The sequence below is a fragment of the Lissotriton helveticus genome, chromosome 6 (assembly GCF_964261635.1).
Source record: "Lissotriton helveticus chromosome 6, aLisHel1.1, whole genome shotgun sequence".
NCBI lineage: Eukaryota > Metazoa > Chordata > Amphibia > Caudata > Salamandridae > Lissotriton > Lissotriton helveticus.
Genome location: NC_136067.1, coordinates 1324401214 through 1324425257, shown reverse-complemented (window position 1 = coordinate 1324425257; position 24044 = coordinate 1324401214). Strand labels below are relative to the sequence as shown.

Sequence of the window (24044 nt, the reverse complement as noted above, 5' to 3'; positions counted from 1 at the left end):
TAGCAGCAGTGCCCAATGTCGGACAAGCAGGGCATGAACTTTGCCGGATTTTCAGGATATCTGAGTAAGATACTTTTATTTACTCTTGATTTAAAAGGACATCATTTTCATTGTTCGAGTCTATACTGAAAATCTGGCCTCTGTTCAGGCTCACATGACCAACCTTGGGCACCAATGATCTATATTCTACTATTAGATAGTGGCGACATAAAGTAGTATAGAAGTGGAACTCAAGCCTAAGTCAAAGTGGGTGAATGTTAGTTTGCCTAGTTATGTACTCATAAACAGACCTCCTAGAATGGGAAATACATTCTTACCATTCAGGAGTTTTCCTTAATGAAATAAAAAAAAAAGCACAACATTAAATTCAGATATTTTGAGTGGAAGCAACAGATCCAAACCTTTTAGCAATACAATGCAATAAAAGGGCTTACCTGTGATTGTGAAGTCCCCTAAAGCAGGAGAAGCACATAGAAAAGAAAGGAGAGAAAACAAAGATTACAATTTATTTTGACAAATGTGATAAAATCTAGTATGATCTAGCCCTTATAAAGATACTAAATGAAAAAAATCGCTATCAAACATTTAATTAAGCCCCCCAAGAGTTTCTATAAACCCCATCAGACAAATGTAAAGAATATCAAAGAATTTAATTACCAGAAAAGATAGGTGTAGCAAATTTACGTCTGTGGCATCGCACAATCTCTTAAGGAGGATGCACAGAATATGTATTCACCCCCGGTCACCCACAAGACCTTAGCTCTGGTATTTAAGGCTCTGCGGTCTCATTATATCATGACAAACATGCCCTGTCAGATACCACACAACAAAACCACTATTAAAAGTAATCGTTATTCAGGATATGTACACCCCGACCACAGCTCAACATCTGTGTCCCATAACAGCCACCCAATCCCAAACAATTAAAGAAATGCTCTTTCCTGCCCCTACCGGGCCCTAAAATACACAATATACATAAATATGACACATGGTAAAGTCATAGACAAACACAGGTGTAATGGAGAAGATAAACCAGAAATGCAACTCTTACCAAGCTCATTCAACAACAGGGCTGTAAAGAAAACACACAGAAACAGACACAGAATAAGAAAAATAAATGAGAATCAAAATGAAAAGGAATGTCCACAGAAAGAAGACAGATGTTCGCCCTCCCCTCCCAACAATGCAGACATGGTATGGAGTGTAATGCCAGTCACACAGAGGAAGCGCTGCCACAATGTGCTCTGTGGGATTGCAAGCTTTCAAGGCAGCAGGGGTTTTCACACTATATCTTATGCTAACCTTGTGAAGGAGCTAAGTAACTGATCTAACTTGTGAGGACTTCCTTTTATACTATGTCAGATCCCAATTCTAACGAGTGCTTCAGATTTACACTACCTATCCTATATTCACAAACGTGCACAGAGGAAAATTGGAGATACCTGAAGCCTCTTCAAGATTCACTTGAGCACTTCTCTGCAACGCTCTAAGCACCTCCATATTTTCACGAGAGAAAGTCTTTCTAAATACCAGTAATGGGCGCAATACACAAAGGTAAACTTAGACCTGAAGCCTAAGTGTAGACCTGAAGTCCAAGTTTACCTTTGTGATTTGGGCCCTTAGACTTCAGGTCTAAACTTAGACTTCAGGTGTAAGTTTTCCTTTGTGAGTCAGGCCCAATATGTCTCCTGTAAAGCCAAGAGGCTCGCAAGCACATCCTTACTTGACTCAGAGGTTTTTTTCTGCATTGGGCACACATGGGGAGCCATCTACAGCGAAAATCTATCTCTCTTGTGAGGAGTGACAAGAAAAGATCTTCCCGGGCGTGATGATTATGTGAGTTGTCCCTGTAAGGTATATCTTTACTCACAAAAGCAGTCTGTTGTGGGGAGAAAGGTGATTTCCCACCTTTTACAATCAATTCCCTAGCCTGGTCTCAACCCTTCCTCTGGCTGTACCTTTGCAGCATCTACTAAAGTACATTTATATGCTGGGATTTAATGTCATACATCTAACTGATCATTATCTAAAAAAGTATAAATATATATTTCAACATATACTATTGTTTAGATATTTTTCCATTTCCCAGAGTCAACTGTAAAATGGTGTTCTACCCCAGTTGTATTGTAGTGTAGTATTTGTGTAGCTCCTACTACCCTTATGTGGGGTATTGAGGTGCCTACTCGCATGGATGGCATGCTACATTGTGTGTGGTTGGAAGAGTGATTTCTTTGTTTTTTTAGCCTATGTTAGAAGTGTTTCCATTTCATGCACCATGAGCACCCTAGATCATCATTTTAATATTGACTTGCACTTATATCGACTCCACAATAATGAATACCAAAATATCGTCATGGTAAGTAAACATGGAGTTAAGAATAATGAAGCTGTGAACCCTTATGCTTACCTTGGTGCTATGCCGGTGACTGATATTGTGGAATTGGCATACATGCAGGTCAGTATTATTGATCACTGTATTAGTAGAATGTTAGCACTAGTTAGGCAACATAAATAAATACTCATCTGCATATCATACATGTGGGGAGATGGGTATTTATTTATACACATATTTGTGGATTGTTAGATATAAATGTTGTCTCTATTTCTGGAAGGGTTAACTTGTGAATTGTCACTCTTTTGAGCTATTCATGCACACACACACAATCAAAATACATACATACACATGCATATGAGCACACATACACATACTTAGCTACTTTTCTTTTGCAAATATTTTGCAAATATTTTGCCCAGTCACCGAAGGAGGCTGTTAAGAACCTGGGTGTCTGGTTTGATAATGAATTGACATTTGAGAAACAGACAAAAGCTGTTGTCGCTGTTTGCTTTGGGCTCTTGAGAGGACTGAGACCTTTGCTTGGTTTTTTTCCTCCCAGAGTGCGCCAGACTATCGTGCAGGCTTCCGTTCTTGCTAGGCTTGATTATGCAAATTCCCTATATTTAGGTGCCAACAAAGCCAGCATTAAACACCTGCAGAGGGTTCAGAACGCAACAGCGCGTCTGTTAGTGGCTCTTCCCAAATCCTGTTCGGTGGCTCATGTGCTCCCTAGGCTTCATTGGCTGCCCATCGAACAGCGCATTCAGTTTAAGGTGCTGTGCATCTCTTATAACATCTTGATGCACCAAGCCCCTGCTGGGTTATCATGTTTACTGGTGCCCTACATGCCCAAATGCGCATTGCGATCTGCCGACCGTGGGCTTGTCTGTGTCCCTCGAGTCTGGAGAGCGAGGGCCGGGGGCCGTTCGTTTGGCCTCTTTGTGGCTAAACTTTGGAACTCCCTCCCTGCGCACTTTAGAGGCATCCGAAATCTTTTGATGTTTTGTACGTCCATAAAAACTTGGCCGTTTCCATTATCTGATGTTTAGGCGCCCACAGGTCTCCCTGTACTCTCTTTGGTTTCTGGTCTGCGCTGGGACGTCTCGTTGCTGAGGCAGCCAAGCACATTACAAATCCCAAATAAATAAATAAAATAAAATAAATAGCATTGGTTTCAAAACCAATATTTCACTGGGATCATTTAAGATTTAATACATTGCTAATTATTGTTTTTATTTTTTCCAACACTACCTTTCTGCTTCTTGAGGAAGAGGGTGAAGCCAGAGTTTGTTATGTTTAAAAACCACATGGCATACTTTACGTATGTATGATTTGGTGCCACTCGCACTGTTGCCAAGGCTAAGAATGTGATACACTTTATATTAAATGATATGAAATGGACACTGTATTGCAGTTTTAACCTAAAAAGTTTTTTTTTTTAAATAGGGTGGTATTAACTTGTGTAATTCCGGAATGCTGTGTGATGTGGTATATGCAACCTCTGTTCCATGTTTAACATTCATATATTGAGCCAGTTGATTATGACATATTCCTCTACAGCTCCAAACATCCCATCTCTGAAGCAGTTGCTTTTAAAGAGGACGATGATAAAAGAGCCACGTTGGTGATAATTCATGGCTGAAGCGGGAGTGGAATGAAACCAGAAGCTGGTTGTGCATGTGTATGTAGGTATGTGTATGCTGTTACCTAGATTGTGCTTCCAGAAAGTCAGTGGCATAGCTAGGCCTTTTTCCACCTGTGGTGGTCCAGCCTTTGCCGCCCGGCACTTGCCGTAAGAACGGGGTTGCTAGCGATTGATTTTTGCGTTTGCCGCCTTCGCAGCTGCAGGTAAGAGCAGGGGGCGAGTCCGCCACCCCTAAAACTTGTGCTGCTCGGGGCGACTCCCCCCCCCCCTCTCTACGCCACTTCAGAAAGCGAAGTCAGGCAGCAGCCATAGGGTGACACCAAGTGATAAATTACTGAGAAAGGCCTAAAAACTCCTTTTCTGCTTATGGAGAGAGCTCCAATAAAGAGAAATTCCTCTTTCCCTTGAGTACAAAAATTCTAGCACGGTTCGTGACTGTAACTCATTTTATGTGATATCATGCTACTAAATAAATAATTGTCATGTATTCTGAACCATTTTAGGCTATCAGAAAACAACTATAGTCTAGTCTAGACTTTAGCTCAGAGGTTTCCATCTTAGAATGTGCATTATTTTCATGCAGGGCAGGCCACAGCTTGTTTCGTTGTAAATGTTTCACTAACTGTGCATCAGTAAACCTTTTAGGCCTAGCAAAAAGGCATGGAAAGGGCTGTCAAATACCCATACATACGATTTTTTTCAATAATGAAATATTCTCATGTTCGTATGTTCTATTTCTGTACTTCTCTTTCTTTTTTCTACATTCAGATCTCTGCAGTTGGCTATTTTTGCACTATCTCGCTTTATGGCATCCAATATTTTACAATTAAACATAGATTTAATTTCTTATTTACAGTTTTTCAGTATAACATTATATGCATCATTTATGTATCAAACCTGTTTTTTAGGTATTATGCTGCAGTTTGTAACATAAAATGATATATTGGTATACAAAATGTTATATAATAGTTTTATTATACTACATAATTATATATTTATCACCATTTGTTCACTTGTCGTTTCAGCATTATTAGGTTGGTCTAATTATTGCAGCTCTTCTCTTTTAAATTTCAATGAAACCATGCAGTTAATAATATGATGGATTTTTTTTAGAAAGGGCTAGGAGAGCAGCAGTTTATGCTGGTGTAAAACTTTACCTCCCTCACTTAACAATTACTGTGCAGTCGTAAAGCACTTTCTCTGACAGGACGAGGACCTTGTTTAGTAACTAACAATGCACATAAAACTCGCCACCATACTGTCAGAGATAGCTTTCTAGTAACGTTTTTGGTAGAGGGATGTCAATTGGTAAATTACTTCTTCAGTCTGCAGCTTTCTCCTTCCACAGTGGGATTCTGCTATCAATCAGCAACAATCTTTCAAGGAAAATCTCTTCCTCCCGTAAAAAATGATTTCTCCTGCTGAGCTCGTTGATCGAGCTCATAGGGACTCCCAGGATATGTCTGATTGAAACTATCTGCTTACTGAATCATACCTTTTTGGAAGCCATTGCCTGACGAATCAATTACAAATACCAGGAGCCGAGAATTGGCATTAACATTACCTTATTATACTTTGCAGAACAAAATGAGTCATAAGTTACAAATGTATGGTAGAGTTAATAACTAAATAGGTTAAATTCGTGTGAGTTATAGTTACCTTTCGGAGATAAATGTTGGCAAATAAAAAAGATAGCCAATCATGCTTTTCTATATTGAAGTTTTAAGTTGGTTTAATTGGGGAGAAGGTACCATTCTTCAAACAAGAACATTTTGATTGAAAACAGTAAGTTAAATATTGTAGGTCATGAAAGTGAGGGGTCTTGCAGCTATTCTCTGCAATGTTCAGTTAGCAATAGAGCTTAGTGCAGACAGAATGTCCGGATTTGTTTACCTTTCATGATTGAAAGCTGATGTGACACAGGGCAGCAAATAAGCCAGGTAGGTATGTAATATTGGATGCAGTCCTCAATTCATCCCATTGAAATATGGGTTTTGAAATCAATTATGTGAATTAAAAAAAAGGTAAACATATAATATGCGTATGATGAGTGGCTATCAACAATAGGGATGATTTTTCCGAATTGGTCCCGAGTAATATCGAAACCAATAACGAAGGTTGCGTTGTTTGCGAAGTCACTCAGAACCCCACACTGAACAAATGTCTAGCAGGCCATCTATAAGTTGTGTTGTGTATATCCGTCCTCTAACACTGAATCGATTCCTCCTTACCCAGATAGACACCCATAGACATGAAGGGCTTTTTTATGAGAGACTTGCGCCGCCAGAGCGTCACTTTTTCCTGACGCTCCGGCGGTGTAAGCCTCTCAATCATGTCTATGAAGCGACGCAAAGCCACTTGTGTACAAGGGTGCCTATCCTGGTGCTAGGCAGTAAATAGTGCACCAGCGCAGGGGGAAAGGACATAAATATAGTACATTCCTGCCCTCTCACTTTGGCGTAGGGCAGTGCAGCAAAAATACCCACACATGTATTATACGTTTCTAACGACATTTTTTGTTGTCGAAGAGGAAAATGTTTTTTGAAAAAAACTAGTTAAATGTCTGATTATACTGTATGATTGCCTGCAGCATTAAAAAAAAATGTTTTTATGTTCAGAAGGTGACATTTTATTGCAGACATGTCTTGCTGTGCTAGAAGCATATTTTGTTTTTAAAAGTAGAAATTCTTTTAAGCTGCTGTTAGCAACATACATGTACGAACTGGCCCTGACTGTTCAAGGTTTGTGATGCTGGTGTTACCTAAATATTGGCATTTTTGGAGAATAAACACCTGGCGAGAATAAAATCGGTTTGGACTTCCACTGGATGAACTGCACAAATGACGGGAATTATGCCATATTCCAGAACTATGGAAATAAAGTCACAGATATGATATAATCCCATCAAAACATGGATTTTGAAATGGCTGACTGTCGTGTAATAAAATCAGGCACACAAGTCAGAAACATTCCTTTAACTGTTCAAATCCTGTCAAATATTAGGTCTTAGTCTGAGAATGGAACCATGGCCTACAAACAGTGTTGCCGAATAATCTAAACTGTATTGCTTTGAGCAGATAAGAAGTATGGTGATTTTTTTATAGTAGGACCGTGTGCCTCTCTTCTAGCAAAGGACTATGGTTAAAGCTTTAGGCTTAACTTAACATATTGGAATGTCATGAGTTCCATCGTAAGCTCATGACAAGAATATTGTGGCACAATAATATTGAGTGGCAAAATATTGAAAGGTAAGTGCAGAGAGGGGAAGTATGAATATACTATTCTTAACTCCACATCTATGTACCTTGATGATGTATATCTATGTACCTTGACGATATATGCATACACCGTCAAAGTACATAGATGTGAATTTAGGTATAGAAAAACTATACATACTTAGCTTTTGATATTTTGGCCCTTGACACGTTGTCCATGATTTTAGTGTCTTGTTATATTCTGGATTTGATATTCAAGAGCCAATCACAAGCAATGGAATGTTAGCAGCTGATACAAACAGGTATAAGCCGTGTTCAAACTCAGTTCCAGTACCGAGGAGTGCACCTCTCTCTGACATTCACCATAGTTTTAGTTGCAGTTTCAGGAGCTGGGAGAGGCTGTGGTTGTACCATGGGGATGGAGTATCAATTTAACTGCTCCCAAGGTCCCCACTGTATCTGTCATTTTCTGGAACGAATGTGGCTTTGCCAACAAATTTCCTTCATTCACACCAGAAGCTAGAGAATGGCTCAACGAGAAAACATTCTGGGACCAGTTTGGTGTTTGCACCTTTTGTAGCAGTCAATGAGTTTTACTTTTAGGACAGTCGGAGCACATACGGTTAGATTTTCATATAGCCCCTGCTGGTAGTCCATGCTGGACATAAATGACCCCCTCCATTGGTTGTGGGCCTTGCTTTCAGTTCAGATAATAATTATAGAGCAGGAATTTATTGCATGGATATAACAATATATTGACATTTGGAACTTTAATAAAGTTTAGTGACTGCGCCTGAGTGCATTTGTTTATTCAATTTTTAACTGATAGCAATATTTGTTAAATGAAAACACTTGAGTAGGCAAATTATTGTGAAGTGACAATGAACATGGGGTCAATGGACCAGGTCGTGGCTTTACAGTTGTAATTTATTTTCTCTGATGCTCATTTTAGGAGCTGGGTGTGAAGATATCACTTTTCACAGGTTGCCCTGCCCTTGCAATAACAGGACCCCCTGAGAAAGGGTGCCACTCTGAACTAAAGTTTACACCATTTCAAAGTACTTTGTGGTGCTGGGTTGACTCTAAACTGGACTTTAGTAGGATTCCTACTCAGTACACGTTCATCCCAACAAATAAAAGAAGCTTCACAAGAGACACTGCAAAGATTTTGGAAGCCGAGAGAGAGGAGAGAGCCAGTGTGAGAGTAGGGCGACACAAACAGAGAAGAGGATTGGTTCTCGGTGGTCTATCTTGTTATACTCTCACACCTTTCAGTCCTCTGCGCATCCAGATTGGTTCCTCGAGCACAAGGAAGAAACTGGACTGCTTCTCGTATTCCTCACGATCAAGTATTCTAAGGGTAATGCACTTCCTGTGGGGACACAAGACAAAGGGAAACATATGGTTGAAGTCACACAATCATGCATTAGAGCAAACCAAGATGGACAGTTATTGTGATGTCATGGGGTGGGAGGGAATGAGGAAGCTGCAGCACATTGACATCATTTTAAGTATATAACAAAGCATTATGCATAACTGGGAATCGGCTTGCTAGCATGAGGAATTTCTTCTTGCGACGTCGGTAAATCGGCTAGGCTTGAATCATGAGAATCTAGGAAAACTCATTCTAAGAAACAATGACTATCCAAAAGAGCGAGTAAGAACAAGCCTCAAGTAAAGTCAGCTCCTCTGATTTTTCCCAAAGCATCTGCCAAAGCAACACCCAGGCTTTAACACTCACAGGTCAATTAAATATAAAAACAAACCCTCCGAGTCTGATATCCTCTATCTTAAGAAAATGGGCAATTTTTGCTCTTCCTAATCATTCAGAATTTGGTAACCAGGCTTTATGTCTTCCACAACAGTTTGATCAATAAGTAAGTATTTTATGATATATGCACAGGACAAAAAGTAGGACGCAGCAGTCTTACTCTGATTGGCCGCCCCTGCTTGATCCGACTCCCAGTTATGAACAATTCTGCCTAGTTACATAGATAGATGAATGTGCGCATCAGACTCGATGGAAGAGGTAGAGCCAGGCATCCATGTGGGATGAAAACCACCCAGAGGCGCTTGAGTCTCAAGCCTCTGCCCTCAGAGCAGGTCCCCCACCTTTCTTCTCACTCATCTCCACCAGGCGGGGCTCCCCAATCTCAAGGTAGAAGGTCTTGTTTTTCTCATACTCCTCATCATCAATCACTTTCACTAATATCGTTTTGCTGAAACAGAAGAATAGGGCAGATTGAAGAATCAAAGTAGACAGGAAAAAGAAAAGAAACAGGAGGAAAGAAAACAAAGTGGACAGAGAGACTCCTAGTCTGTCAGACGAAACCATTACACAAGACTGAAAGCAGGGGGAGGGGACCAAATACATTTCAAGCACTGAAACATGTCATTTCAGTGCAAGGGACCACATTCCAGAGTAACTGAGCACTTTTCAGAGAAACATCATACATTTCAGTGCACCAAGCACTTTTCAATGCAACATATCATTTTACAGTTTAACCTACCACAGTCGGTGTAATATCACATTTCAGAGTAAGGTATCATATCTCAGAGAATCGTACCACATTTGAGAGTAACATCACATTTCGGTGTAAGGTGCCACATTTCACAGTAATGTATCCCAGTTCCTTGCAACGAGTCACATTACAAAGTAACATACCACATTTCAAGGGAGTTATTGTAAACATTTATCACTGTAATCTGCTTTTCACTTTGGGGATAAACCAATTTTCCAGACATTTGTTTTTTAATAAGTTATCTTTCTCACCTATTCTGAAATTCTTTTTTTTTTTTTAAAGTTAATTAATAAAAAGAGAAAATATTAACAGACGCTCACGTAGATAATGAAATAAATTCACCATCAATCATCTAAGCTTCACCCTTATAATTTGGAATTAACTAAGAGACTGGAGATATCTCAACCTGAATGCACAGGGTGAGGAGAGGGGGGATGGACCACCCAAGCACAGCAGAGAATAGATGCGGGTACCACACAACTCAAATTTCCAGACTTAAAAGAAGACTCTTTCATTTAAAGGAATATTTACGCTGCTGGAGAGCGTGAATACTTGTTACCTACAGCCTGAATAAATCATGCTGAACCAAGTCCAGTCGTTTAACTGGAAAGGCACTGCTGCCATAAAGTTCGAGGTAGACTAAACTTGGAAACTGAATCTCGTCCACGGTTTGAAACAAAGCACAAAGTGAGATTAAAACCGTGCACTTCTATGGTAAAGTCTTCAAGTGTCTTCAGTCAATTTACATTTGCAGCATTTTATTGAAAGCACAGGCATGCAGTGTTACACTATTAAACCAAACAAAGATGAGAAACCTAAGACCTCCATAGGCAGTAGATTCAACATGGAGACGAAAATCAGCATTGTGCATCAACAGCATAGCAGAGTCCAATGTATACCACTGCCACGTGTCCCACAAGCCGAATGGCAGTGCTTAATTTGTGCTGGTGTTGCAGGTGTTTGGTTCCAACACTCATTTTTGGGTACATGAACTAATTTGTCTACCTCACACACATCAGCTCAGATCAAAAGAAGGCAAGTCAGAAAAGGGGAAAAAGACGGAAGAGAAAGAGGTATGAAGTGGGATCAACTTTAGGCAGCCCTGGTATTCAGCAGCCTTGTAAATTAACAGCACCAGCAACAGACCCCTAAAATAATCCCTGAAGCCTTGCATTTATTTATTCACAAATTAACCACTGCTAAATGAGTCAGTGAATTTAAACTGGGAAAACAGACTCACATATGTATTGGTTGCCTGCAATTTAACAATTAAAGCATGTTGAAATAACAGAGAGGCAATCAAATATTAAAGAAGAAAAAGTTTAAATTCTGAAAACAGCTGACATTATATCTGGACTTTAAATAATTAGGGAAAAATACATTGGTTATACAATAAGCCCACAGTGAGTGTGAATTGTGCAATGCTACCTGAGTCTACTGCATCCAAATTGTGCAACATAAACACATAAAGAACAAAAACACAATGTTTACTTTGCACAGGGAGGCCCCCCCATCCAGGGAGTATGACCGAAACTCCCCCACTTTCCAGGAACAAGGATTGGTAGGACGGAACAAGCTGGCATCGTTCGTTCTGTGACAGGTGCCAGCAACATGTATTTTATTCTGTAGTGCAGTTGGTAAGTGTGTAGTATGGACATGCTAACCAGTTTTATTGCTCGATATCTGTGCTCGGGTTGTGATGGGGATTGATGCTCATCTAAGAAGAGTTTTCAGGTGAGGCTGGAGAATCTGTGAGGAAATCGAGCAAAAGCTATGGGACAGATGTATCAAAGGGTTTTACCCATTCTGTGTCTATGGGAAAATGTGTGCACACATATGGCCCTATATGTTGTGGAGGAAATGTCCTGTTTGCTTGTATTCGAGAAAAGTCTTTTAGAGTCAAAGAAGCAGTTCATGATGGCCATTCATCTAATAACAAATGTCTCAGTGTGGTCCAACATAGAAGTTAATAGTTTAACTTTACAAAAGGGCTTCAGCCAACATGTGGTCCTCCCTTCATGACTCCTGCCCACAGGGCTTTCTCAAGGCTTACCAGAAGGTAATGCTTGGGTTGCCAAAAGTAGAATGTAAAATATTGTGGTCTGACTCATATTCTTTTATCGCATGGTTTTGGCGACCAAAAGCATTGAAGAAGCAAGGTGCTAAGATATACTCTTAAAGTAAAGTAATTAAACCATACACATGTGCTAACATACGTGTGTGAGCTCTTCCCAGACCCAAATTAGGGGCAGTAACAATCCCTATTACAAACCTTCTCACATCCTTCTTCCCATCTCGCACTATAATTACTTTCCTACATGCACTTTCCAACTACTGTTAATTACTTCCAGTTTACTTACCTTCAGGTTGAATCTAGCTAAGTATCCAATGTTACTTCCACTTAATCTCTTCAATTCTCTCATGTATGTTTCCCTTGTTAAATGGAAAGAATTTCACTTCCTTTGGGGCTAGGTTTGCCGTATCCAAAAACCTTAATAGATAAATGAATCCATTGTTTTGTTCTCAGCAAGAAACATTGACCAACCCACCTACCTACCTAACCTTACCTTAACCTTACCTTACCTTACCATACCATACCATACCATACCATACCTTACCTTACCTTACCTTACCATACCTTAACTCACCTTACTTTATCTTACCTTACCTTACCTTACCTTACCTTACCTTACCTTACCATACCATACCATACCTTACCATACCATACCTTACCCTACCTTACCTTACCATACCTTAACTTACCTTACTTTATCTAACCTTACCTTACCTTGCCTTGCCTTACCTTACCTTACTCGCTCCTTCATTATTTCCAACGCTGAAATGAAGGATCTGGAATTCCGACAGTTACCAATCGTCAAGACTTGTTAACCCCCCTCGTGACCACCTCACCTTCCTTCCTTGCCTTTCATTAAGTGCCTTCCCCTCACAGCACTCTGAGGCAGGAGAGCTGCAGTATGTTGAGCTTCACAACAACTCAGGCACATTTAAGCTAATGAATGAACTGAAAATTAAACTTATATAGCGCATAACTACCCTGAGGCCTCGCAGCGCTTTGTAATGGGACCCAATAACTAATTACAATGCCACAAAACACAGTTTGGCAGGGTTGTGAATGTTTCTACAAACACACCATGTTCGACCTCACTGTAGTGACCGAGGTGGTATGCCAAAAAACTTTTCTACACTTCGGAATCCCTCCATATTGCCACTTCTCACAAATAAACCAAGATGTAAAAGATGTTTAGGGGCTGGTGGTTCCGAAATTCAGCATACGGCAACATGGTGCAGCCAAATTAGAATTCTGCAGGCATGCTTGAGAAACCCTGAACGTTTTCGTCTCCATCATCAATTATGCGAGAACAGTGCATAGGCATTCTGGCACCTGCGGGATGGCACGTTGCATCCGAGAGTCCGCCGAGAGATAAATATGCAATTACTGCAGGAATTATGAATACTGCAACCTCCTCTCACAGTAAGTCTAGAGTTTCTCGACAATTGTCACACAGATTTCGCCAGTTTTCTGGGTGGGGAAAATGTTGGGGGGAGAGGAGAGATAGTGTGAGGATGCAGTAACTCACAGTAACTCATAACGAGTGCCTCTGAGTTAATAAACCCTGCAGACTGCTTTAAACCATTTCTGCACCTGATGCTTCATCAGACTCTGCACAACCCTGCAAAAAAGTTAAGGCTACATCTGCAGAAAATTTGATTTTTTTTTCAGTTGGTTGAGAGTTTTACACAATAGATTTTTTTTAAAGCGTATATCTGCTAATGATTTGACAACGACAGAATTCTGCTTTTTCTACTCTGAATTTGAATACCGCAGGAGACAAACTGTGCAAATAATTATGCATTTTTTGGAAGCACACCATTAATCAAAGATTACTTAAGAGTAACACGCAGAGACTGGCAGCCAGTAAGATGGGCAGGTCAAGTGAAAAGGGAAACATCTAACAGTAGAAATGAATTTTAGGGCAGGCGCGGGTTTTTAAAATTTCGTCGGCCGCCTTAGAGTGGCATTAATTAAAACTAAAGCAAAAGTTAATTAGCTTTCTTCAGTTTTTAATTCAATGCATTTGACCACTGATATACGAAATTAAAAAACACAGGGGGTGCTGTACTCTTAATGGGTTTCTTAATTGAACTTGTAGGTGGTCCCTTAATTAGACTACTACTGGGCTTACTTCCGGCATTTTTGCCATATGCTCTTGTGTGGGCCAAATAATCCGTTTTTAAAGCACAAATAAGTAAGCAGACACCCTCCACATGGTGACACATCTGCCACTGGGCCACTAGTGACTGTCCTACATAAGGAAGATGAACCTACCTCTTCACTATATGAAACCATTACACAATTACTGCACTTGTCAATGTTGCCATGGCACCCATGCTTTCTTCCATCAAAATGACTTCTTTTGAAACGTCCCTTGAACAGTAACTGGTCATCTGCCTCTCCCCAACTTTACAATCACAGTAAGAGCGGTAGAAATGTTGGGCCTTTTTTGTAGAACCCGCCATTAGTCATCGACTGATCTAGTCACACCTACTAAACAGAAACTCCGAAAGAAAATTCTGTGAACGAAGGTCTTTCCATCTAAACTGGATCCCACTCTGCGCTTCCTCCTGAAACTGTCCTCTCTGCTCCTGGGTTTTGAAGTGCCTAAATATCTAACCATGTCCATTAGCAAATGTGTGGGTGGTTTCTCTGCATCAGAGTCCCTTTTATTTTGGGTTTCATGCCTGCCTCCTTTTAGGGGGAAGTTGTTCCTCCTTCTTACTGAGGGGTGCAAAGCTGCTACCTAGTGATTCTCGAAATCTCAGAAATGGAAATATAGTGGATACAATGATTGTGTCACGAAGATCGAGGACACAATATCATGAAGGTAAGTTTCTATAGGGAAGCAAAGTTTTACTATATATAACTCCATATATATGTATCCTACTAATATATATATCTTCAAGGTATGTAGATGTGGAGTTAAGAACCGTAAATCTAAACTTACCTATTTGTATTTGCCTTCTCGATATTTTGGTTCTCAATCTTTTTGACATGATATTATGTCCACACAATATTTCTCTTTGCGATATTCTGTCCGTGACCCAGAGTCTGGGCTTGATACAGATTTAGGGCACTTTGGTTCTCCATCCAAGTATCACTGAACTGTGCTCTGCTTCCTTTTGTGTAGAGGAGGTTCCCAATGCGGCTTGTGGGTGTTTTTCCTGGATAGCAGTCACTTTTATGGTATTCCTTAATAGTAGTGAATGGGCCAAGGAAGAGGGATGCAAAGTCAAAGTCTGTGACAGGATAACTCACTGATACTACTCTAATTTTCATTGTCATTATGGACTTCCAACCTGCCTTCGGCTGTTCGGGCTTCAGTGACAGGTTACCTACTTCTGAGGGATGCTAAACAAATGCTGACTCCCAAATGATAGTCTGACTGTCTAAGGGATGCACTCACAGGGCCATATTTATGAGGCTGTGCGTCACTTTTACGCCACTGGTGCGTCACTTTTTGTGACACACCAGTGGCGTGAAAAATGCGCCTTGTTGCCCCATATTTACAAAGTGACGCATCTATGTAGATGCGTCACTTTGTAAACCCCTGCACCACATTATACCTGCGCCAGGTATAATGTATGCAAGGGGGGTGTATTGACGCAAGAAAGGGTCATGAAAGTGACGCAGTGAAATCTATGAGATTTCAGTGCGCCACTTCTAGTACTCAAATGCGTCAAAATCTTACGCCTGCCTCACAGCAGGCGTAAGACTGACGCAGGCCCTTTCACATGGGTTTGCCCCGTGTGAAAGGACACATTGCTGGAGTTGCGTCACTTTTGTGACACACTCCAGCAATGGGTCACTTTTGCGCCTACAGATACGTCAGAAATACTGACGTATCTGTAACTCCTTGCGACACGATGCGTCATACTGTAAATATGACTCATCATTAGTGTCGCAAGGAGGGCACAATGAAAAGTGACGCATCGCTGTTTTCACGCAGCGATGCGTCACTTTTCATAAATGAGGCCCACAATATTTTTTGTTCGGCTTCCTGTCACGGGATGGGTATCAGCACAATAGTCATGACTGTGAGCAGAAATCGCTACTCGTCCCGAAGATCACTAGTAAGCAAGTTGGGCATTTCTGTATCGCTGGATATACTTATACATTGTTTACTGCTTTGATGAGGTATTAAGTACTAATTCAATGCAACGTGCAACTGAACAACCGAGACTTATTTACAAAGCTTTGCCAAGCAGATGGCCAATAAAGAAAAGCCTTGGCAAATGTACAACTATTTGGCATACCCTGAGCGGGAAATCGTGAAATAACAGGATATCATAATTAATACAAAAAATGTTATTGAAAGTTGGCATGCCTTATTTTTCTTCAAAATATAAATGCTGTTTAATTGTCTGTGAATTGTGTTTCATTATTTAGAGCTGTTGCTGCTGACAGTGCCTTTATGCTTTGATTAATTAACAACTCAGTCTTGTGTTCCTTTCATGATGACTATCAGGTCACCATCACTAGTAAAGTACCAGTTTATTAGACATAAACTGACTTAGAATTTGCCAAGCTTCTGTCACAAGACTCAAATGCATCTGCCACAAAATAGTTATCTGAGTGTAATCTTCCCTGACACGAGGAATGAGAAAATTGAGTTCTCAGCAAAGCAGGCTTTACCTCTTAGAATATTTGTCAGCAGCTGCAGGTTTTTGTGCTGAAATTCTATGTCAAATGCGAAAGTATTGGCCGATGCCTGCAGGACACTTGTACATTGTGAATGCATTTCACAGTGTTGTGTTTGAAGCGTTCCAGGCATTTTTAGGACAGCAGTGAAAGGATACTTCAGGGAAACGTAAAAAAAGTTTAGCTGAAGGGTATTTGGCACAGATCCAGCACACAGAACTCTATAAATAGACTCGCCTGTATTCATTTCCTTAAGAAGTCTACAACCTGAATTTTGACCTACACTGGTTTAATAATTTGTGCGAAATAACGGTAATTTAATATTTTATGAAATAGGGCCCTTGCAACAGGTGCAAAATTGTAATGCAGATCAGCCCTGGAAATTAAGTAGGACTGGGCCCGGGGATGGGGGGAGGTGTGTGGGGGTGATGGTATGGATGAAACACTGCTGTGCTTTTATTACAGGAGCCCGATATTGAAGCACTGCTGCAAAACCGGCCCCCAGTAATAAAATCGGCCCCCACCCTTCCATCGCACCGGTAAAACACTCAGCGCCCGCCTCACCAGTCCAGCCCTGGCTTGCAAAGAGTGCAGACCAATGCTTGCATCTAGTCTACCTTCTAAACACGGAAATATGGAAATATTGGAATGCTGCAATATTCACCCGTCCTTAATTTGTGAAAGTGCTTGCAGGTTGTGGGCAGCACCACTCATTTTGGGGGGGGGGGGGGGGGGGGGGGGGGGAAGGCAATCATTTTCATCATCATTTCTATCATAGAAAGTGAGGCAGAAAATGAAGAAAGAACAATGAATAGAGAAATAGGAGTGCAGAGAGAAAGCAGGGATGAAAGAGAACCAGCAAAAGTGAACTTGAAGGGTAGGACGTGGCTGGTGATGGAAGGTGAAATCAAGGCTAGCGAGTGGTGGTACGCGGCAACACCAGCCTTCTACACCATCGGGCTCCTAAGAAAAGTTTTGGGCCCTGCGCTTATGATGATCAAAATGAAGATAATGATGATGATTATTAGTATTTTTATTAATATTCTGCAATTTAAACAGTGCCAATCATCTTCTAGTGCCATTTTGCCACGCGTCTAAAGGAAAATATGGAACAAGTGGATGCGACTGTCAGTGATAAAGATTTGCAATGTACTTGCCGGCATTCCCTGAATCTTCATCCTCTCTGCTCTGACTTTTTAGATGAAACAGAGAGCCGAAATATTAAAATCGTGGACTCACTTTATGTTGTTCTTCAAGCTGGAGATGCTTAATGTTCATTTCCACATGATGGCAATGGCCCATATCCAAACACTCAGGAAGAAATCTGCTCATTGGTTTTATGCCGCTAAGCAATACATACATGTGCATCAACCAGAAAGCAACTAAAGGATAACAGCATTGAGGCACTCTGGGTGGTGGTGCAGTACTGGTATAACAAAACTGGAGGGGGCCCCCCTGCAAGGTTTGTAAGGGGGCCCCCTCCGAACTCAATCAGGAGCTCTCCAACCAGAGTATTGTGCTCAGGGCCCCCCCTGGAGCTTTGGGCCCCCTGCACCGCAGGGGCTGCGGGGGCCTGTGTTACACCACCGCGGTGCAGCAGGGTGTTTCTCCTGCAACATCAAGCACCAAGTGCCGCTATTATTCGTAAAGTTGGTTAGCACAGTTGAGCAATAACCTTTGTTGTCATTATGAGGCTATCTGAAGATGGTTGTATGTCAAAATATCAATAACGAAACTATCATCTTACATAAATGTTGTGGCCTAAATATTGTTTATAAAAATATCACTCCACTGGATGCAGATTTTCTATTATTAACTCAACTTGGTCAGTATATTTGCAAAAGATATTTAAGACACAATATTTTTCTCAGACGATATTTAGGCTATGACATTCTGGCATCATACTCCATTAAATGTATTGTGAGTACCCTGAAGTTTAGTTACTTGATGGCATCTCTTCTGTCTTTCTGTTGACCACCCCTTAATCTCCCCCTAAACACAACGTTTCTTACTCAGTTGGCTCCCAGCATTTGGACGTCCCCCCCCCCCCAACAAATGACTCAACTCCACAAGTTGTTAACTTACTTGTCTTGCAGTGTTTGCTTATTCTACCCTTTCCCTCTTTCTACTCCCCCACTCCACCTCCACAAGGAAAGACACAATCAATGATGCGCCGAAAGGCCAAAAAATAAAGCTTGATAGAATGCCAATTTTACAAGCGTAACATCTTAAAAAAAACGGACAACAACGCCTACATGATACAACAAACAAGCATGACGAATACTTGTAAATTACATTTTCAAATTAAAAAATACCCCCCCTTGCGGATGCCTATGATATGTTCTCTGCCTTTCCATAAACAAAATTTGCATGAGCATCGACAGCCCTTCTTGGTGCTCAGGGAGTTAAGGCGCACTATTTTAAAATCATTAACTCAGCGCTCAATAATATCCCTGCCAATAAGCAAGATGTCCTCTGCTGACTTCTAACTGAGGGTCTCACAAAGGCTGCCTTGTTGATTTCTTTGCAAGAACGTTTCTCTTAATCTAATGCAGCACGCGAAGATCAATCATATGTTACCACCCTTTATATGATAAGCAGTCAAATAAGAATATGTTGTCAGTGTCTTACTGTCATCACTCGTTGCCACAAGACATTCCACTGTGTTTTCTAGGCACAGAAGATACAGGAGCGATGGACAAGGGTCATGTCAGTGCCGACTCTTTTCCGTGTGTAATGATACCAACTCTCCTGAATGTGTTGCGGGACACTCAGGATCTACACCCGATGGTGAAAAGTGGCCAGAACATCTAAAAGGAGGCTTCTATGAGGGCTAGCCTATCACAGCGGAAACAAACACAAGGAGATGATGGACAGAGCGCTTATATTTTTCAGGCACTCACCCCCAGTCACAGATCTGTGCTGAATCCATCATCGTTCTTTAGCTCACTCCACCACCCCAGTTCAGATCCAGCCATATGCAAATCAGTCTTGACCTGTTCCTCATGGGAACAGTCCAATCCGAACTGTCAAGCCATGTCTTCCCTGGACCGGATAAAGCATCCTGGCACCGACTTCGCAGTACCATCCCTCATCAGCTTAAATTCAGTGGCAAAGTAAAACTTTTCAGACTCTCACCCCCAGTCACAGATGTGGGTTGAATCCATCATCGTTCTCACAGCAGAAGGCCAGGTAGGCCGCAGGGCACTTTTGGCAGAATGAGAGAAACGAGCTGAATACCCATGGTATTTGCAAGGGCATTAATCAAAGTACTCGAGAATAATGATCACTTGAAATGAAGGTCATTACTATGAAAATCACGCACTGCAACATTGAAAAGGCAGCCATGGGATTTAAAAAACAAAGCATGTAGCAACTACATATCCAGGCAGCAGGGGGTAAAGACTGTGGTCTTTTAATACCAAGAAAACATGTTGTTGCGGCGGGTAAGTATTTGTTGACATCAACCGTACTGAGGCAACATTTCTCTCTTACTTAAATATTTGTGTTGATTAGACCACCGGCGAAAGTCAAGATAATCTAAGGATTGAGATACTTCTCACTTCTCCAGATTTTATGCAAACCAGGAAATCGATGAAGATAGACAAGTGTAGTTATTGCATTCACAGTTTAATCACCAGCCATATGTACACTATCGTGAGAAATTACCACCACTGTGATAAATGTGCTCATATGAATTTCAGAACACCTTCAACTCAAAACTCTAACAAAAATGTGTTATCAGCCTCAGCTATCAGTCTCTCTAACCCCTATATACTTTGCCAATATTGGGTAGCCAGGCAATTCTGACACCTGAACATGTTGGATTTTGCTCATACACAGGTTGGTAACACACCAGTTGGCGCCCATCCTGAGCAGCAGTGGCTGCTACCCAAAAGAGATGGTGGGACAGGGGGACCCAGGTGGGAGGGGAATAAAAAAATAGAAAAATATAATTTACCTCCATACTGCTGACCGCCGCCTCTCCTCCGTCCTCTCTGGGGCAGCCTGGAACCAGAAAGGGAAGCACACAGCCTCCCAGAATCCCCTGGCCAATCACAACGCTGCCTTAGAAGCATTGTAATTCGACTGAGTGCTGTGGTTCAGTGCTCAAACAGGGGCTGGCATGCTGGGCATGTTCTCCACCCAGTCTGCACTACAGTGGAGAACATGCCCAGTGCTCATGACGCTTTGGCTGGCCCTAGAGGGCTGACCAAAGCGTCATGCAAACTTTTGGTGCTGCCACCACTCCTCCTCCCTGTGAGGCATGGGGAGCCCAGCCCCATCCGCCCCTTCAACTGAAAACTGAATACAAAAAGCAGAATGATAATATCAGAACGGTATTATCATTTTTGTTTTTGTATTCAGCTTGCAGCTGAAGCATTGGGTTGATGCTCCTGCGCCTTAGTCGAGGAGCCACCACTGGTCCCGAGCATTCCGATGAGTAGAGTATTGTGTGTGTGTCGAAACACATCAACATGTTTCACCAGCAATACTGCCACTAGAAGCTCATAATGTATTACTGTGACACAAACTAATTAGCAGGTTTTTTTGCATAGCTGTAGATTTTTACATATTATCCATCATCTTCTGCAGATTGAAAAATCAATGTCCGTAGCTCAAACATTTTTAAACATTACTAAAAATGACGCTACAAGTGTTGCCACTCAGAGGAAGGCCATTTGTAAAGGTTGACTGGTCACCTCTCTGTTGCTTATTTCTATATTTGGGTGTTAAATTGGTTCTAATGCCCAAATTGTGTTAACAATTGTAACAAGCATTTACAAAGCAATAGGTCTCGCATTTGCAACATGTTAGGCTATTGGCTTTGTAAATGTCAATGTCTTTCTTTTATCGGTTTCGAAAAACAACACATAAATAAAAGGCATTGTCATTTACAATGCCAATAGCTCTAACTCTTGCAAAAGCGAGACCTATTTCATTGCAAATGCTTGTTTATATACGCAAACGGGGCATAAGGCGGGGGGCCATGGTGCAAATGCTTCTAGTATAGTGCCAAATCTAGAAATGGAGAGAGACATACGTTTGCATGAAATTTTAGTACCAAAGGTAAGCAGGTTCAAACAATGGGCAAAATAAAGATTGCTTAGCTTTCCTACTACTGATACCTGTAAATTCCAGTTAATTACCAATATTATGAGTTTTCCCATAGGCTTTTGACTACGAGTAGACATTTGCACTAGAGGGTGCCCCTGGGTCAGACCTCATGTGAGACGATGCTTGCTCACGAGTACACAACTCTTATCGTTAGTTTTTATACGCGAGCTGTGGTGAGAACATCATTATCTACAACTTTATCAATACGGTACCCTGCAAGCTTTCTCCATCCGCGTAACGCTGCACTTCTTTGAACACATTTTAGTGTAGTTTGGTGTTTTCTGCATAAAGTTCAATGTAACCGTATATATAGAACTACTCAGCAATATCTGTCTCACCCTTTCTAAAGGCCATTCCTCTGTCATCAGATATGTCACATTTAAAATCAATTCGTTCATAATTTACAAAGTGTCACAAACATGCATAGTTTTTCAGCGAGAGGCGTTACATGTGTGATATCTGCATTTAAGCTAACGTCTACTGATGGCCGAAGCATTTCTTCTCGTGACTTTGATGTCAGAATTCACATGTTGGGCTATTTTATGAAAACATTTGCAGACGGTCTGCACGGATGGGCATGTTTTGCTCTTATTAGCTGATCGTTTAGGTTGTTACAATCCCATTACAGGGAAATAGATGGTGAGAGCAGAAACATGGCCTCTATCTTATCACACGACCCAGTAGTCCCCAAAGCATGGGACAAGCTCCCCCTCTGCACTCTCCTTTTCATCCAACCCGTGTCCATTCACAGATGAGCTGCTTGTCCGGAGGACAATAAACCCATCCTTAGCTAATGTTCTGGGGCCCTCCCTGTGGTGGGCCAGGACAGGGCCTGCCACGTGGACACTCAGCTACAAAATAGGGACACAGGGACACCAGGTTAGTGTGCTGCCGGAAAGACCCCGAGCGGTCTTCCGCGCTGTTTATTTATACCCCGGAGCGAGCCCATCCCGGGGGTGTGGGGATGCGTTTGTGAATGGCAACAAAGTATAGAGGAGCCCGGGTGGCTCTCTACACTCCCCTTGTCTACAGCTCCACGGTCCCCCATCTCGGCCCGAGGAGCACCGCGCTCAGTACGTGACGCTATCTGTGTTTGCCAACAAGCTAAGAGCATTTTGGCATCTCTGTCTAATTAGTCGCCAGGCATGTTAACACACGAGCCGCAACAAAGGCGGGGGCAAGGGCCATTGTTTGACGTCTGCCCCCAGGGCACATGCGTGCTGTTAACTATTAATAGCTGGTTATGTGGTTTACAGACCTCCTTAAATCGAAACGCCCAAGGTCGGGATGATTTTTGTTGGACTGAGCCCACTACCGTAACAAGTGAAGCATCCCCTCCAGACTTTATGAAATGGATGGAGTCAGAGGAATTAAAGTAATCTTGGTGTTTTTGACTAATTTTTAAATTGCGCTCTGCTAGCTACTGGAGTGAGGGTCTGCCGAACCAGTGTTTCACTGCTGCCTGCTGCTGTCTCCTTAGCCCCAGCCACCTCCTTTGTGATCCTCCGACCTCCGCTGCCGGACCGCACATGCCCCTACAACAACGCCAGAGCTCACTAAAAACGCCTGCACACACACACAGCTGGAATGGAGCTCATATCAAAGTGCACTGAGAAAGCGCTTGGCATGATGGGATATGTAGTCCCTGTAGCTTGTGCTATTCATGCACAGAGTGCAGTCTAAAGGAAAAATAACTAAATGTCCCAGAATTCTGTGAAACAGTATTTCATTTCCGTGATGGGTGAAAGACGAGTGCAGGGAGAGGAGGACAAGGGGGAGATCAATATGAACTATGTGGAATAAACAGCAATGCAGAAATAGGTGGGGGTGAGCATGTAGCGCAAGGGAGGAGGTGGGAGAAGTGGCAGGATGGGTGAGGGATGTGGGAGCAGGAAACAAAGAAAAAAAAGAGTCCCCCAAATGTGCATAACTACATAGTAGTTGATGCTCTGCTGTGGGAGGAAACCAAAGAGAAAAGGAGGGACAAGGGGAAGGATTGACCACTAGCAGGCAGGTATTTTCAAAGGACACTGAAACAGACAATTGAAAGCAGTGAGTGGGCTCTAAGCCCACATATAAGTATATATATTTATATATATAAGTATAAACTAAAGTATATACAAGAGGTCTCGAATGCTCGACCTAAAAATGACAAAATATTGAAGTAATACTATTACAAAATGCACCACATTATGCCACATAAATTGACTTTTCTTGCTGCATAATTTACCCACCCTACCGCATAATTTGGCCAACCCCTGCTGCATAATTCGACTGGCCCTGCTTATCATATATTTGTAAGTGATGAGCTATGTTGCGCCTTTTCCCTTTATATCCTTCAGATATGCTTGACAGAACAAATAGACATCTGTGTTTAGTCTAAAAAAAATGCAGGCACTGATTTTGCTCCTCAGTACAGTAAAAATCTGCGCAAAATGATATGTCTAAAATATCTATCCGCGTATCTATGTGTAAAGTAGCAAAGACAAAA

At 41.6% G+C, this 24044-nt stretch overlaps 1 protein-coding gene across 3 annotated transcripts in view; it reads right to left on the bottom strand.

Annotated features, from left to right (window-relative positions):
* SLC8A1 (solute carrier family 8 member A1) overlaps positions 1 to 24044 on the bottom strand; it is a 1060009-nt gene that overhangs the window by 281976 nt on the left and 753989 nt on the right. For 2 of the 3 annotated variants that reach the window (XM_078649052.1, XM_078649051.1), the window contains exons 3-6: positions 9308 to 9414; positions 1052 to 1072; positions 435 to 452; positions 318 to 332 (exon numbers count right to left, since the gene is read on the bottom strand). In XM_078649052.1, coding sequence (XP_078505178.1) covers positions 318 to 332; positions 435 to 452; positions 1052 to 1072; positions 9308 to 9414 — 161 coding nt within the window. Of the gene's footprint in view, positions 1 to 317; positions 333 to 434; positions 453 to 1051; positions 1073 to 8463; positions 8568 to 9307; positions 9415 to 24044 lie in introns of all 3 variants that reach the window. The other variant, XM_078649053.1, reaches the window with a different exon arrangement.